Raw genomic sequence first — 17,132 nt, 5'->3', positions numbered from 1 at the left:
GCCTAGGCACTGTATACTTTGCCAGATTGTCTGCTGGCAAAGTATGTAATATGCCTAATCCCACCATTTTTGCCTCACTACCACAGTTTACCATGGCATTCAGGTCATTGTTTAATGGTTGCGAAGACAGCTTATTGTACAATGTTCAACTATCACACAATGCATATCACCATAATAGTTCACCCGCCTATATCATCCAGCTGAAGTTCGACAGACGCTCTCCCATCATCTTTTCTGGTTCGTGTATCAGCACTTCGGAAGGCAGTGTAGTGCCAAGACAAGAATCATGCAATGCTGACATGCAGTGATGGTTCTGTGATGAATTATCTCAACTAAGAGCAGATGCTGTCAAAAAAAGTATGTTTTCCTAACCAAAACCAGTAACCAAAAGTTAGTCAGTGATATGAAAAAGGTTAAGACGACCATGAAGAAGGAACCACAGGACTACTGGCTGCTAAAACACTATGACGTAATGATGATCGAGAATAAGACCATGTTGATCTATCCTGTTAAAGAAGGTAAGAGTGCTATTCAATTTTACGTCCTGGACTCAGAGTTATTTGACGTGCTCCAAGACCCATTTGGCTATTGGTCATGCAAGGCATGACAGGATGTTGAAAGAACTTTCACCCAAGTATAAGAACATTACACATCATGACACGGAGCTGGACATTCACCTTTTTAAGCCCTACCAGGAGAAACAAAAGATGTTAAAAAAGGTGTTGTGGTTCTTTCGAAATTCAATTCCTGTTCTCAGGTTGATCTCATTGATTTCCGTTCCATCCTGATAGAGTGTACAAGTTTATAATGGTCCGCCAAGATCATATCATCAACTTTGTAGTTATCAGGACTCTGAAGAAATGCATGAGAACAGAAGAAGTAGCCTTCAACCTCAATGACATATTCACATCACTTGATGCTCCAACAATTCTATTGTCCAATAATGGCAGGTAATTCACAAACAATGTAGTAAGCAGCCTAAAGGAGTTTTGGCCCACCTTGAAGATCACCTACGGTAAGCCACACCACTCACAAAAACAGCAGTGTCAAAAGAGCAAATCAGGACATTGAAGATCTGCTGTGTGCTTGGATACAAGACAAAAAAAGTAACTGCTGGAGTGATGGTCTGTGGTTTGTCCTCCTTATGAAAAACAGAGCCTTTCATTTTGGAATTAACAGGTCATCAGCTCTGTTCGGCTGCAAAGCTAGAGTAGGTCTCTCTTTTTCCGTGACGTTGAGACTTATGAAGAACTGGAAAAAATAACAGGGAGCGTAAAACAGTAGAAAGAAAAACGAGATTAGTAAATGCAGGTGGCACATCTCCCTGCAGAAAACAAATGAGAATGCATTTATTGATGGATGAAACCAAAACAGTGATGAACCCCCGGTTATTAGAGAACTTTCCATTTCTATGGTTAACGAAAATCATTCTTTTTCTGATATGTTGCATCTCCTTAAAAGAAACCAGTGGTACTCATACATGTCACAAATGTGTGGCCAAAAGGTTCATGCTATCTGCGGACCTTCTTGTAAAGACAGTGACTGCGATGAAGTAGAAGGTCGTGGGGTTAGCATTTTGTGCAGTGTTTGCTTCAATGTGGAGAAAGCTATCAAAGGTAAAATTGAATCTAAATTGAACCTTGAGATTCAAGCCAAAAAAATGAAAAGGGATTCTCACAGAAAAAATTCCTCCTGTGCCTTTGGGTGCCATAGTGCCGTTTCGTGTTCCTGACAACAACAAAGGATAGGGTGACTCGCACAATCTATTGGCAGTTGTTATGAACGTGACAGAAGATTTTGTGGACAGACGAAGCACAATTCCATCTGACAGGATATGTCAATACACAGAATTATAGAATATGGGCAACGGAAAATCCACACGCAAATCAACCAGTACCACTTCATCCTGAAAAGGTCACTGTGTGGTGAGGGTCTGTGGTACCATTTATCATAGGGCCATCTTTTTTTCGAAGAGACAGGTGCTTCCGGTCCTGTTGCCTGTACTGTCACTGGTAAGTGCTATAAGTGTCTTTTACACAACCACATCATTCGAGCTCTCCAACAGCGTGGATGTGTGGATGGAATCATTTTTATGCTGGATGGCGCACCTCCACACATTGCAAATCCAGTTAAGCATCTGCTGAAGCACCAATCCAGAAATGCTAGAATTATCAGCCGCCATTTCTCTACAGCCTGGCCGTCCTGATCACCTGATCTTAATCCGTGTGACTTCTGACTGTGTGGCTATCCGAAAGACGTTTTGTTCAGTGTTATGATTGCACATTTAGCTGCATTGAAGGCACGCAGTGCGCAACACATTCTGAACGTGACCCTGGAAATACTTCGATCAGTTGTGGAACATCCTGTTTCTCGATTTCAACTTGTTGCAGAGAATGGTGGACAGCATATTGAACATGTTTTGCGCCAGTCACACGGAAATTAATAATCCGATTTGATTTTGAATGATGCTTTTTATATGGTTTTTGGCCTCAGGACAGTTAAACACCAATTTTTCCCATCTGATGTGATATGACCTTGCCTTGGTGGATCGGCTTAGTAACTAACAGTATCACACCTGTAAACCCATGCACGCTGAGTAGTACAGTTTGTTTTACGTCAAACTTACACCTTGGGCATTGTATGATTCATTTGTCATTTGTAATCAACCACTATTAAATTATGATGCTTACAGCACCTTCTATTGTTACATTGTGTAATTATTTATTTTTCCTCTCCCATATGTTTTCCCCCTTCTTCGATAATATACCGCTGCAATTTGACATCATTCTGACCAGTGGTGTTATTTCTACAGCGGTTTGAAAGTTTAACTTTAATTATAATTGCCCTGTGTTTCCTTATAATATACTGTATAGTCATTTAGAACAAACTATAATATGTATTAATTCAGTATCTAACAACTTTTTAAAGCATATCTTATCATTTCACCCTGTCTCTGTCTTTACAAGTCAAAGAAATTATTAATTACATTGTTACATGTTTAAAGCCATAATTATTTCATACGTAATAACAAGAGGCTGCCCCATATTTAAACATTGCTAGTCCAGTTCCAAGTTTGTTATTCACTCATAGATGTCACTCACATCAGTTGGACATGTTCTTTCTTTTAAGTTCTCATCATTCACTCCTGGTGGCAGTACACTCATCTTCAATAGAGCATTTCTCTCCAGTGTGTTACCAACATTGTTTGTGGCATGAAAAACAAAAGATAAATAAATAAATTGCCTCCTCCTATCTCTTTTCCTACAGAGTTAAAAAATTTTATTTAAATTACACTTCATCTGTGTACCGAGAAAAATTATCTACATTTCTTAGGAGACAAATACATACAACTTGCACATGTTCTTCGCTTACCTTACCAATGAAAGTGTACACAAAATGGTGGTCTGAAACATTGCAGCATTCAACTTCATATTTTCTTCTTACAATTTTGCTGTGCTGTTATGAGACGTAGTAGTAAACAAAACGTGTATCTTATGTGACATTAGCAAGTCTCATCTTCCACTGTGATGTCACTTGAGAGCTGCACACTAAATACTGACCTCATTCTCAGCCGTTTCTGCAAGAAGACATCTGAGGCAATCCCTGCCTATGCTGACAACTACTTTCAGCTACTTTTCTAAGGGCTTTGGCCTTTGGTATGGTGTCCTACATTGTTGAACGCTGCAGTCACCTGCTGCAGCTTGGACCACCATGGTAGGCTGAATTTCTTCTGGCAATGATATAACTACACTTATGGTACATTGACAGATTTCAAATTTGGTAGCCGATATGCTGGACTGAGGAAGGGGTGGGGAATGCCATACACACTTATAAATAATAAAACTAGCATGTATAATTGGTCAATTATTGGCACTGAACTTCTCATATACTTACCTCCAGACAATGTGGAAACTGCGTAGAGGTCTGTCCACACCTATTGTGACAAAAAATGACCATCAGGACATCTCCATTATCATCACAGTGATATTACCTTGCACTAAATAGGTTCCATTTATTTAGCAAGTAGACCACCCAATATCTGTGTCGTAGACCACTTATTTCCCCATCAGTCCTGCATCATGTCGTCTAGCATAGCATTGCATCTAGGACATCAGTTCTTTATATGAGTAATCAACCATCATTTTAAAGTTAAACATGTCAGCCATAAGAGAAAAATAAAAATTGAATTTCAACATCAAATAATCATCATTTATCAGTGTTAGCAAACTGCTGCCTAGAATGTAAGACATTCTTACATGGGAGTGGAAAAAAGTTACAGCATTTCAATAAATGTCATTGATCTCATGTTCTTCATTGTATTATTGCTCGTGTGCAATTTGACTCTGTACCATGCACTCACTAATAATCAAAATTATAATGATACAGAGTATCAAATTAAATTTTGACAGGATTGAAGATTTATTGATAGGAATGCCACAGCACATTATGTTGGATGGAAAGTCATGGGCAGAGGTAGATGTACCTTCAGGTGCCTGGGAAGTGTGTTGCAACTCTTTCTGTTTTTGTTGTATGTTAATGGTCTAGTAGACAATACTAATAACTACCTCAGACTTTTTGCAGATGTTGCAGTTTTCTGTAGTAATGTGCTGTCTGAGAAAAGCTGCAAATGCACTCAGTCAGTTCTTGGTAAGGTTTCAGATTGCAGCAAAGCTTGTCAACTTAATTTAAATGCTCAGAAGTGTAAAATCAAATTCCGCGCAAAATGTAAAAAGAAGTATCCTATGACTACAATATCAATGGTCACAATTGGATCAGTCAAGTGTGTAACAATATGTGGAGATATCACTTAGGTTCATTCATTGGTAACACATGAAGCATACTCCAGTTCACTGATAAGGTCCTGGGAATGCAGTTTACATATTGCTTACAAAACATTCACATGATCCATCCTGACATATTGCTCGAATGTGTGGGACCTGAGCCAGATAGCACCAAGAGGAAATGTTGAACACATACAAAGAACAGCACTACAAATTCTCACAGGTTTGTTTGACTTGAGGAAGAGCAGCATAGAAATGCTGAAAAATTCTGAATTATTACCCACTTGAAAATAGATGTCAATTACCAAATTAAAAGTCTCCCTCAGCAACAATGCCTTATATCTCTTCATTGAACTTTTGGTAATCAATCACACTCAGAAAACATTGTTTATAATCAATTTGCAGAAATTCTTTGTATCTGTGCTTCAATCAATCCTGAATTTTGTGAAGATCAACCAAAATTGACTGTTCTAAAAACCATCAGAGGAGATTGGCATATGACATACCATGCAGTAGAAGCGTCTGTAGGTGTATCAAAGACTGCAATGTATGTGTTTTTACATGAACATTTAGCTGTCAAACACTCTCCACTGAATTTCATACAGTTTCAATTTGTGAAAGGAAATGCTCAAACTAGTGGATCAAGAAAATGTGAAATTGTTATACAACCTTGTAACAGCTGACAGGGCTTGGATACATTTGTACAAGCTGCAAAGTAGAATGCACTGGAGACATCACAACCACTGCTTTAGAGAATGAAACTATATGGTTCCAGAGACCTTTTCAAGTCTCAAACATTTATGACATAAATATGCAGACTGAAGTGACAAATGAAAATGTATCTCAAGGCCGGGTTTTGAACCTGGGTGTCTAGCTCAAAGGCAGACACACTAACCACTACGCCAACCTGGCAAAGTGGCTTTGCAGTAATGCACAGACTACCTTAGCATGCCTCCCTCCTCATTCCAAATTCCCATTCATACCTCAGCCCACGTAGTATTCCCCTCAAACTTGAAAAGTACTGCAGAGGCTCTCAACTGTATTGAAACAGCACCTAAATGTAGAACGAAACAGGGGTCCTGCCTGAAACCCAGGCATAAGTGCTTTAATCAAATGGAACTACATACTTCCAGAAACTTTTTCATGTCTCAAAATTTTTGAAATACATAGTGCATATATTCATCATAAATGTTTGGGACTTGAAAGAGTCTTCAGAACCATATAGTTTTATTTGGTTAAAACATCTATGCCAGGGCTTCAGGCAGGATTCCATTTCATTATTCATTGAGGTGCTATTCCAATACAGCTGGAGAGCCTTTGCAGTGCTGTTCAGGTTTAGGGGGAATACCAAGTGGGCTGAGGTATGAAAGAGAACTTGGACTTATGTGGGAAGCACACTAAGATAGTCCATGCTGTTTATGCAAAGCCACTGTGCCATGGTGGCATAGTGGTTAGTGCATCTGCCTAGTGAGCAGGAGACCAGGTTCAAATCTCAGCTTTGGTACAAATTTACATTTGTCACTTCAGTCTGCATATATACTTCTCTGAAGTTTCAAACAACGGTTTATACCAAATGGTATACAGCAATTGTTGACAACAGATCATCGATAAAAACATTGTCTCACTGTCTCACCTACCTTACTGCCTAACATTTAGTTCTGTGGTATTTGATATCCATCCATTCCCTAGAGGATAAAGTTATAACACCATATTGTTCATTCATTATATAAATGTAAAATGTGAGGGATAGTCAAAAGGTTTCAGTTCGAAGGCCTTACAGTCCAAACTCAGTATGCCGAAAGCGTTATGGCAATCATCCCACAGACACACCAGGCTGAAAATATCTGTTTGGTACAACACAGATTCCTGCTTACTGCACATGCTCATCCAGCAGGAATTCTTGATCCTTTGAGGTCTTTTTTAAGGGACTGATGGTTTGATAATCACATGGGAAGAGGTCAGGACTGTAGGGTGGGTTATCGAGTGTTTCCCACTGAAATTGGCATAACTTATGGATTACAACATTTGCAACATGGCAATGTGCATTATCATGACACAGCAGCACCTAACACGGAACTTGGCACACCATTCCGCAACAGTGGTTTTTGACAGACATGTTGTCCCCCACACATTCTTCATTCTCCTGTAGATGTCTACTCAGCCTAGAAAAGAAAAACAGTATGTTGGTCCTGTTTGAACACATTTGGCAATAACATCGCCATAGTTCACATTTCCGCTTTTACTGCACACACGTCAGACTAATGACTGCCACACTTATGCCTTGCTTACACGTCGGTGCTTATATACGGAATTGCACTATGTTGCCTAAATGCTGCAACAATGCTGCAAAACGGAATCTTTTTGATCTCGTATTTATCTGGGAACTTTTATAGCAACTCAAGCTTTAATTTTAAAATATTAAATCACCATAGATAATTTGATCGCATTACTGGAAAGCTATTTCTTATTTTCAGGAAAATATTCAGGAACTGGAAAGGACCCTCAATGAGCAAATATTTGGAAATGATTCAGATGCTACGCAATTAGCAAATGGAAATTGCCAAGACCCAGGAATTACAATTTCTGAAATAGAGGTGAAGGAAGTGGAGAATCTTATTGCCAATGACTCTGAAACACGTGCTAATATTGAACCAGTGGTACATACTGAATCCGCAACACAGGCTGAACAGCCTGATACCACTACAGCAGAGCAAGAAGTAGTTGTGCAGAGTACTTCTGAAAATCATGAAGGAAATACACTTGAAGAAGTATTTGAATCACAAGGCTTTGATACATCTGTTTTCTTATCTGTAAATTTACAGGTCAGTATTCTTGTAGTACCTATTGACCTATTGTTAATTTTTTTTCCTTGTTCAGTAATTTCTCTATTAGTAACTTCTTCAACTTATCATTTTAGTCACTGTAGTTTAATTCTAAATTAATAACTATTGCAGGCTGCTAAAGACAATTTACTCAAAAAAGGCATCAGACATATGACATCCACTGTTGAATGGGTGGCTCCTCCTGACTTCATGCATTATCATCTTCAGCCTTTTACATTCATGTTGTTGTTGTTGTTGTTGTGTGTTTTATTATGACATCCCACCTTCATTGGGTTATCATGCTGATCTCATAAATTTTGGGCTCCAGTAAAGAACCTTCTTGATCCATGTGCAATCTGTTCACCTGGTAGTATATCCCAGTCATCTCTCTTTCATTTTCATTACAGTTAAAATTACAGTTTCCACTCCGGCCTGGTCTCTAATCCAATTTTCAGTTTTCTTGTCTCTCCGAGCAATTCCCACGATACTTATCTCAGCCATTTGCTGAGCAACCCTCACTTTAGAATGGTTTTCACATTAAAAAAAACATCCACATTCACTGTGGTAAGTCAGAACTTATAACACATTAAAAGTAAGCCTTCAATTTCAGCTACATCAAAAATGTAATATTCTAATACATGTTTAGTTTACCAGAAGCACTTGAGGCCATTTTTATTTCTCTGTTTCTTTTTCTGTCCATTCAGTTGTCATCAACTGCTGTGGGTACAAAAACGTGTAAACTATTTCTTTGGCTTTACTAATAATTAGTATATTTTGCTTTTTGGGGTGCTTTTTATGCATTATTTTAGTCAGATTGTACATGATTTCCAATCTTGCATTTTAAGCTCATCTATACCACTTGTATAAAGGATAATGTCATCTTTAAAATGAAGATTAATTTGTTTATGTGTATGTCAATAACTATTCCTCCATATAGGACTTTGAAAATGCATCCAGTGCTGCTGCCGATAATTTTGATGAAGAATCCTAGACAAGGCAGTAATTCATATTCATGTGTGTGTCCACAGAGTTCAAGTAGTCCATTGAACTATATCCACTTCTGAAGTGCCTGATTAAAATGTGTCTTTATATGAGGTTTATGATAGTTTAATGTATATATTGTACCTTATGGAGAGAAGGCCGATGTATCTATACTATTTTGTTAAATCTGACTACTCTTTGTGTGGAGTAGAGTAAATCCAACATTTTACCAAATTTGGGGAATTGGCATCCAGGCATAAACATTGTATGTATATAAACACAGGCTTCTGTGGCCATTGTCACAATCAATAATATTTTTCTGGGTTTGTGACCACATTGTCATTATGCAAAACTACTGATGTTTCAGTCAGTGTTGTAAGTGATCTTTTTCAGGGTGTTCTTGTTTACTGCTGAGTGAGAAAAGTTTGTTCCCTATATACCTGCAGATGTGACTGTTATCCAATTCTGATAGGCTGTTAAGGATGAAGAGGCAGGATGTTATTGGTGTTTGTACTATTTCTTTTCATTGCTGGAAACCCAAATTAGTGACTGGTGTTTGCATTACTGCTTGTGATTGGGGAAAGTCGGCAAATGGAAAACTAGGAGGTAGTTCTGACGAGGTGTTGCTTCCCTGCTTTGTAGCAGTCACTGTGGTCTCCCAGATGCCTGTGTGTATTGTTTCATGTGAGTTGTCATCCTATAATGCTGTTATTGCTGACAGCCGAGACATCGGAAGTCCATACCAGTCTTCTCTGTTCATGTTGTTGTGTCACTTGGTTATTTCTATTGCCCCCCTAATCGTCCTCCTGAAAGTAAGAGATTGTTTCACCAGTATGCGAGCTTCACCAAAGTCAATCTGTTTGCCACACTCATCCTGGTGTTCTGCCACTGCTGACTTGGTGTGTCTTCTTAGTTGGATATACCTTTCGTGATCGGATAGTCATGTGCTCATGGGTTTCACCATCTCGCCTACATACACTAATCCACATTCGCACCTGATTTCAGAAACTACAGCGGCATGTAGTTTGTCATCTGCATCTTTTATTGTTCAAAGAATATATTTTATTCTGTTGCTGCTTCGTAAAATTGGCTTGTGCCTTCTCTGCAGAGAATTTAGCCCACCCATTCAGTAACACTTTGAACACATAGTAACAGAGTGATGTTCTGTTCTTATTTCTGCTCTCCTCTATTGCCTCCATTCTTTGTCAGCATAGTTTTATCTATTAGTTTCATCCCATAACCATTGGCATCAAAAATGGACTTGAGGTTTTGTTGTTAACTCTTTAGATGTTCCTTATTACTGATCCTGTGAGCCCACTTGGTTAAAGTGTGCAGGGCATATTTCTCTTGTGTAGGGTGGTGATGAGAGGAGACATGAGACCTGAGTTTCTCCTGGCGTATACAACTTTCAAATAACTTCCGCGGTTGCTGAAAGTGTTACCTGGCTGAATTCCCGGAAGTTATTTGAGAGAGGAGACATGTAGGTACCTGTCAGTACTGGTTGGCTTCCTATATTCTCTATGGCCCAGTTTACCTTCAGGCTTTCTGTGAACTTCCAAGTTGAGGAAGGGCAGCAACCCATTCTTTTCTATCTCCGTAGTGAATTGGATTCGGCTGTGCTGCTTGTTGAGGTGTTGGTGGAAATTTCGCAGCTCTTCCTCTCCATGTGGCCAGATAACAAAGGTAAGATGAACATATCGGTGCCAACATTCTGAGCATACTGGTGCAGGCTGGAGCACTGTTTCTTCAAATGCTTTCACGAAAATGCCCCTGTGCAATAGGCAAGAGGGGGGAGCCCATAGCTATACTGTCTGTCTGCTCATATAATTCCCATTTCCATCTGAAATAGGTAGTTGTTAAACAGTTTCACACTAGCTTGTAGATATCGGGTGCCATGCGTTCCTCTAAGATGTTCGTTGTCTTGTACTGCTACATTCATGAACAAAGACTTCACGTCGAAGCTAATCATCAGATCTGTGGCCAAGATATGCTTTTAAACATTCTACAAAATAGATGGTGTCCTTAATTTACGAATTTGTGTGGCTCACCAAATGGTGCGAATGTGGATTAGTGTATGTAGGCAAGATGGGGCAACCCATCAGTATACGGATATCTGAACGTAGAAGATATAGCTGACTAAGGCAATATACCAAGTAAGCGGTGGCAAAGACAAGTGCAGCAAACAGATTGATTTTGGTGAAGCTTGCATACTTACTTTCAGGAGGGAGGTTAGAAAAGCAATGGAAATAGCCAAGTGACCCCCCCCCCCCCTCCCCCAGCATGAACAGAGAATGGGTACCGACTTCTGATGTCTTGGCTGCCAGCAAAACAGCGTTTCAGGACGACAGCTCATGTGAAGCAATACACACAGGCGCATGCGAGACCGCAGTGGCCGCAGGTACGTAGAGTACTGGCATGCCTCAGCTGGCACTAAAAGCAGGAAAACAAAGCCACGTCACAACTGCCACCTGGTTTTCCATTCGCCGATTTCCACCAATCACAAACAGTAATACAAACACCAATCACAACGTCGAGTTGCCACCAATAAAAAGAAATAATAAAAGACCAATAAAGAACTTCTAACATCCCTCCCCTTCATCTTTAATAGCCTGTCAGAATAAGATAACAACCGTCTCTTCAGGTATATAAGAAACAAAGTTTTCTCATTCAGCAATAAACAGAAACGCCCTGAAGAAGATCACTTGCAACAGTGACCGAAATGTCGGTAGTTGTGACAATGCGGTCACAAAGTCAGAAAAATTTTATTGACTCGTTATGTATACAATTTTGTAAATTCCCAGTTTTAATTGTCTTTCAGGTTTAATGATGTTTATTCAACCACAGAACCACACAATCTCCATATATCTTTCTTTTCTTCATACCTTAAATGTCTTTATACACTACTTCTGGAATTGCTTCCACAGTGACATTATGTTCATTGTTAAATGAATGTGCTTCTGTTTTATCCCTTTGATCATTCAAATAAATGCTTGTCCGGTTTACAAAATTCCGATGCTCTTGGAGTACCCTCTCATGTTCTGTTTCATTTACGATGTAATGTAAGACCTCTTAATGCTATATAGGTAGGAACATGTAGGCTTGGCTTCATACATCGTCATAGCTGCACGCACACACACACACACACACACACACACACACACACACACACACACACACACACACAGTAACGCCATTTTCTGGCACTCTGTGACAACTGCTGAAATGAATTTTAACAGGTCACAGGAAAATATTGCAAATGGTGGTTGAAAAGCGTTACTTTCAAAGCTAATTTCATTTTACGCAATATGAATTACGTTACGTGTGCAAATGTGTTTTGAATTTCTTAAATCACAGAGCATTTGATTCTCGTTTAAAGCCTAACAGTGTGAGGGCCAACAACTTAGAAGTAGTATTGTTTAAAATCTTACTGGTACATTTGTGTGATGTATATTAAAGTGTTAAAAGTGCAAAACGACCAATACTATATGGGAGAGCTTAGCTTTACTTGTAGCTACACTATGTATATTAATTTAAACCATTAACTCTTTTTATTTGTGTTTTCGCGCTACTGAACAGTGATGTTGGTTGCTATTGGTGGACTATGTCACATGTCCTATGCTCTGAATATCTGCTATAATCGGCTGGCGAGAGGACATCAGCTATGATTGCCTTACCAAAGTGCATCACAATCTCAATTTCAATGCTTCAGAAAGTAACGTGCTTTGTTTGGTGGAATTCAAATGTATACTTTCGTAATACAAAAACATGCAGCGAATGCTGCTGCACATCAAAGATCTGTCCAAAATGCGCGTGGGTTTGTTCTTTTTTTTTTTGGGGGGGGGGGGTCATTTTTTTAAGTGCCAGAAAGTTCTACACTAGTGTATAAAGCCCTAATCATAAGATAAGTTTTATGATTCCGAGAGAAAGTATTCTGTCACTTAACACTGAAAAAGTGTATTTTAAGCGGGACATCCAGGAAAAATCCAGTAATTTTTTTCCTTGTCCATGCATACAACCTGAAAAAAGAACACCTGTGTCTTTCCATGGAAGCCCGTATTTGCCTTATTTTATTATAATGATCATTTCTCCCTATGAAGATTGGCGTCAATAAAATATTTTCACATTCAGAGCACAAAGTTGGTGATGGAAATTTCATGAGAAGATCCCATCCCAACGAGAAGCACCTTTGTTCTAATGATGGCCACCCCCAAATCCTGTATCATGTCCCTAACACAGTCTCCCTTATTTCTCGATAATACAAAAAATGCTGCCCTTCTTTGAACTTTTTCAATGTACTCCGTTAATCCTATCTTGTGAGGACCCCACAGCATACAGCAGTACTACAAAAGAAAATAAACACGTGTAGTGTAGGCAGTCTCTTTAGTAGAGCTGTTCCAGCTTCTAAGTGTTGTGCCAATAAAACAGTCTTTGGTTTGCCTTCCCCACAACATTTTCTATGTATTCTTTCCAATTTAAGCTGTTCATAATTGTAAGTCCTAGGTGTTCAGTCGAATTTATGGCCTTTAGATTTGATTGATTTTATCAGGTTACCAAAGTTTAACAGATTCCTTTTAGCACCCATGTCAATGGCTTCACACTCTTTATTATTTAGGGTCAATTGCCAATTTTTGCGCCATACACTTATCTTCTGTAAATAGTTTTGCAGTTGGTTTTGATCTTCTTGTGGTATCCTCATTGCCACTGTAGTATCCTCATCACCTCTGTAGAATCCTGTACTGCAACAAAGAGAATGTTGCTATGGGTGACGAGTATTGTCTTTCCAAAACACAAATGCACACGTGGATTAATACGGTTCCATGAACATTTACTTAAATGGAATATAATCCATGTATTGGGGTACAGGCTTATCAGTAATAGTCCTCTTGCAGGCAGTATAGGTAATCTTCCTATTACAAACTTTAGTCTCGCTATAGTCACAGCTAACACTTGGTTCAAGAATCATAAAAGAAGGTTGTATACATGGAAGAATCCTGGAGATACTAGAAGGTATCAGATAGATTATATAATGGTAAGACAGAGATTTAGGAACCAGGTTTTAAATTGTAAGGCATTTCCAGGGGCAGATGTGGACTCTGACCACAATCTATTGGTTATGAACTGTAGATTAAAACTGAAGAAACTGCAAAAAGGTGGGAATTTAAGGAGATGGGACCTGGATAAACTGAAAGAACCAGAGGTTGTACAGAGTTTCAGGGAGAGCATAAGGGAACAATTGACAGGAATGGGGGAAAGAAATACAGTAGAAGAAGAATGGGTAGCTCTGAGGGATGAAGTAGTGAAGGCAGCAGAGGATCAAGTAGGTAAAAAGACGAGGGCTTGTAGAAATCCTTGGGTAACAGAAGAAATATTGAATTTAATTGATGAAAGGAGAAAATATAAAAGTGCAGTAAATGAAGCAGGCAAAAGGGAATACAAAAGTCTCAAAAATGAGATTGACAGGAAGTGCAAAATGGCTAAGCAGGGATGGCTAGAGGACAAATGTAAGGATGTAGAGGCTTATCTCACTAGGGGTAAGATAGATACTGCCTACAGGAGAATTAAAGAGACCTTTGGAGAAAAGAGAGCCACCTATATGAATATCAAGACCTCAGATGGGAACCCAGTTCTAAGCAAAGAAGGGAAAGCAGAAAGGTGTAAGGAGTATATAGAGGGTCTATACAAGGGCAATGTACTTGAGGACAATATTATGGAAATTGAAGAGGATGTAGATGAAGATGAAATGGGAGATATGATACTGCGTGAAGAGTTTGACAGAGCACTGAAAGACCTGAGTCGAAACAAGGCCTCGGGAGTAGACAACATTCCATTGAAACTACTGACTGCCTTGGGAGAGCCAGTCCTGACAAAACTCTACCATCTGGTGAGCAAGATGTATGAGACAGGCGAAATACCCTCAGACTTCAAGAAGAATATAATAATTCCAATCCCAAAGAAAGCAGGTGTTGACAGATGTGAAAATTACCGAACAATCAGTTTAATAAGTCACAGCTGCAAAATACTAACACGAATTCTTTACAGACGAATGCAAAAACTGATAGAAGCCAACCTCGGCGAAGATCAGTTTGGACTCCGCAGAAATGTTGGAACACGTGAGGCAATACTGACCCTACGACTTATCTTAGAAAATAGATTAAGAAAAGGCAAACCTACGCTTCTAGCATTTGTATGTAGACTTAGAGAAAGCTGTTGACAATGTTGATTGGAATACTGTCTTTCAAATTCTGAAGGTGGCATGGGTAAAGTACAGGGAGCGAAAGGCTATTTACAATTTGTACAGAAACCAGATGGCAATTATAAGAGTCGAGGGGCATGAAAGGGAAGCAGCGGTTGGGAAGGGAGTAAGACAGGGTTGTAGCCTGTCCCCGATGTTATTCAATCTGTATATTGAGCAAGCAGTAAAGGAAACAAAAGAAAAATTCGGAGTAGGTATTAAAGTCCATGGAGAAGAAATAAAAACGTTGAGGTTCGCTGATGACATTGTAATTCTGTCAGAGACAGCGAAAGACTTGGAAGAGCAGTTGAACGGAGTGGACAGTGTCTTGAAAGGTGGATACAAGATGAACATCAACAAAAGCAAAACGAGGATAATGGAATGTAGTCGAATTAAGTCGGGTGATGCTGAGGGAATTAGATTAGGAAATGAGACACTTAAAGTAGTAAAGGAGTTTTGCTATTTGGGGAGCAAAATAACTGATGATGGTCGAAGTAGAGAGGATATAAAATGTAGACTGGCAATGGCAAGGAAAGCGTTTCTGAAGAAGAGAAATTTGTTAACATCGAGTATAGATTTAAGTGTCAGGAAATCGTTTCTGAAAGTATTTGTATGGAGTGTAGCCATGTATGGAAGTGAAACTTGGATGATAAATAGTTTGGACAAGAAGAGAATAGAAGCTTTCGAAATGTGGTGCTACAGAAGAATGCTGAAGATTAGATGGGTAGATCACATAACTAATGAGGAGGTATTGAATAGAATTGGGGAGAAGAGGAGCTTGTGGCACAACTTGACAAGAAGAAGGGACCGGTTGGTAGGACATATTCTGAGGCATCGAGGGATCACCAATTTAGTATTGGAGGGCAGCATGGAGGGCAAAAATCGTAGAGGGAGACCAAGAGATGAATACACTAAGCAGATTCAGAAGGATGTAGGCTGTAGTAAGTACTGGGAGATGAAGAAGCTTGCACAGGATAGAGTAGCACGGAGAGCTGCATCAAACCAGTCTCAGGAATGAAGACAACAACAACAACAACAACAACAACAGTCACTAATCTGGTTACTATGTACTGTCGTAACCTGTGACTTGAACTGAGCCCACTCTGCAATTGTACTGACAGACGCCAGACTCTGAGTGAGGCAGTGAGGCCGTCCGGTCAGTGGTGGCAGCCTGAATATTGCTCTGGAGAGGGCATTGGCAGCGTGTTGCTTGTCGGCTTGTCTGGCTGCTCTTGTGTGGCTGCTCTCGTGATTGGTGTGCTTAATCCTACACCTACTTATCGGTCTTCTCGCTTCCACTTTGCCGACCATTGTACTGGCAATAGCTTATGCCACCACATTCCCCCCCTCCACCTCCCGGAAATGCTGCACCATTGTGCTAACAACAACGGGGGAGTGGAAGAGGGGACATAGAGATGAGCTGGGAATTGTGACTGGAGGATGGCGTACTCCCAACCGTACCCCACCGTCTGGCTTGCGAGGCAACAGAAACATCCTCCCGTAAACTGTTGCCTGGGCAATTGCTCAGGCTTGAGGACGTGTCCTGGGGCGATGACAGCGATGGCAACGGTGGGTCCATGTCAATTGGGTCGGCGAGTGGGGACATTGGGAGCAAGGGCGCATCGTCCATCTGCTCCTGTTGGGGTGCCCTGGTGGCACCAGTGGGCAGCTGCAAAGGCTGCACAGTCCCATAAAACGGTGAATCCGGGGGAAGAAAGGAGAATCGTGGGGCAAACGACACGCACGAATTTGGTTCTGGTGGTGGCGCTGCAAACCATCGGGATCTGCAATCGAGTACATAAAGGAGCCAATGTGTTCCTGAATCACACCTCTTTCTCAGTGCCCACAATGGCCATAAAACCTGAAAAGAACGAGATCGCGCGGTGCAAAGCGATACTTGCGGACCATTGGCAGTGCCGGATGCTGCAGTGGCTGTAGCAAGGGTAGCAGCACCCGGTGGCAGCAGCCATGTGGAAGTTCCGCCAATGATGATCCATCTTGTAGGTGGGAGCAGTAGGAGGCAAGAAAGAGTTGCAGCACCTGTTCCCATGTGTGGTTGGTACAAAGCTTGGCGATATGTTTAAAAGTGCGTACGAAGCTTTCTGCTTCTTGATTGGTCTGGGGGGGGGGGGGGGGCAGAGCACTTGTTAGATGGCAGATGCCATTTCTTTCAAAAAACTGTTCAAAATCACGTTAAGTGAACTATGGTCCATTGTCCAACACAAGTACTTCTGGCAAATCTTCTATGCAAAATATGGAAAACAACACATGACTGGTGCTACGTGACGTGGTAGAGTTCATGGACACCACAAATGG

General features: G+C 40.3%; 1 protein-coding gene across 2 annotated transcripts in view; it reads left to right on the top strand.

The window, feature by feature from the left end:
• Nucleotides 1–17,132, top strand: part of LOC126198256 (zinc finger protein 236-like) — a 230,228-nt gene that overhangs the window by 153,668 nt on the left and 59,428 nt on the right. For both annotated transcript variants that reach the window (XM_049934706.1, XM_049934707.1), the window contains exon 20: nt 7,256–7,603. In XM_049934706.1, the coding sequence (XP_049790663.1) occupies nt 7,256–7,603 (348 nt within the window). The remainder of the gene's footprint in view (nt 1–7,255; nt 7,604–17,132) is intronic.

The sequence above is a fragment of the Schistocerca nitens genome, chromosome 1 (genome assembly GCF_023898315.1).
Source record: "Schistocerca nitens isolate TAMUIC-IGC-003100 chromosome 1, iqSchNite1.1, whole genome shotgun sequence".
Taxonomy (NCBI): Eukaryota; Metazoa; Arthropoda; class Insecta; order Orthoptera; family Acrididae; genus Schistocerca; species Schistocerca nitens.
The sequence above is the reverse complement of the archived record's forward strand: the minus strand, read 5'-3'. Positions and strand labels throughout refer to the sequence as shown.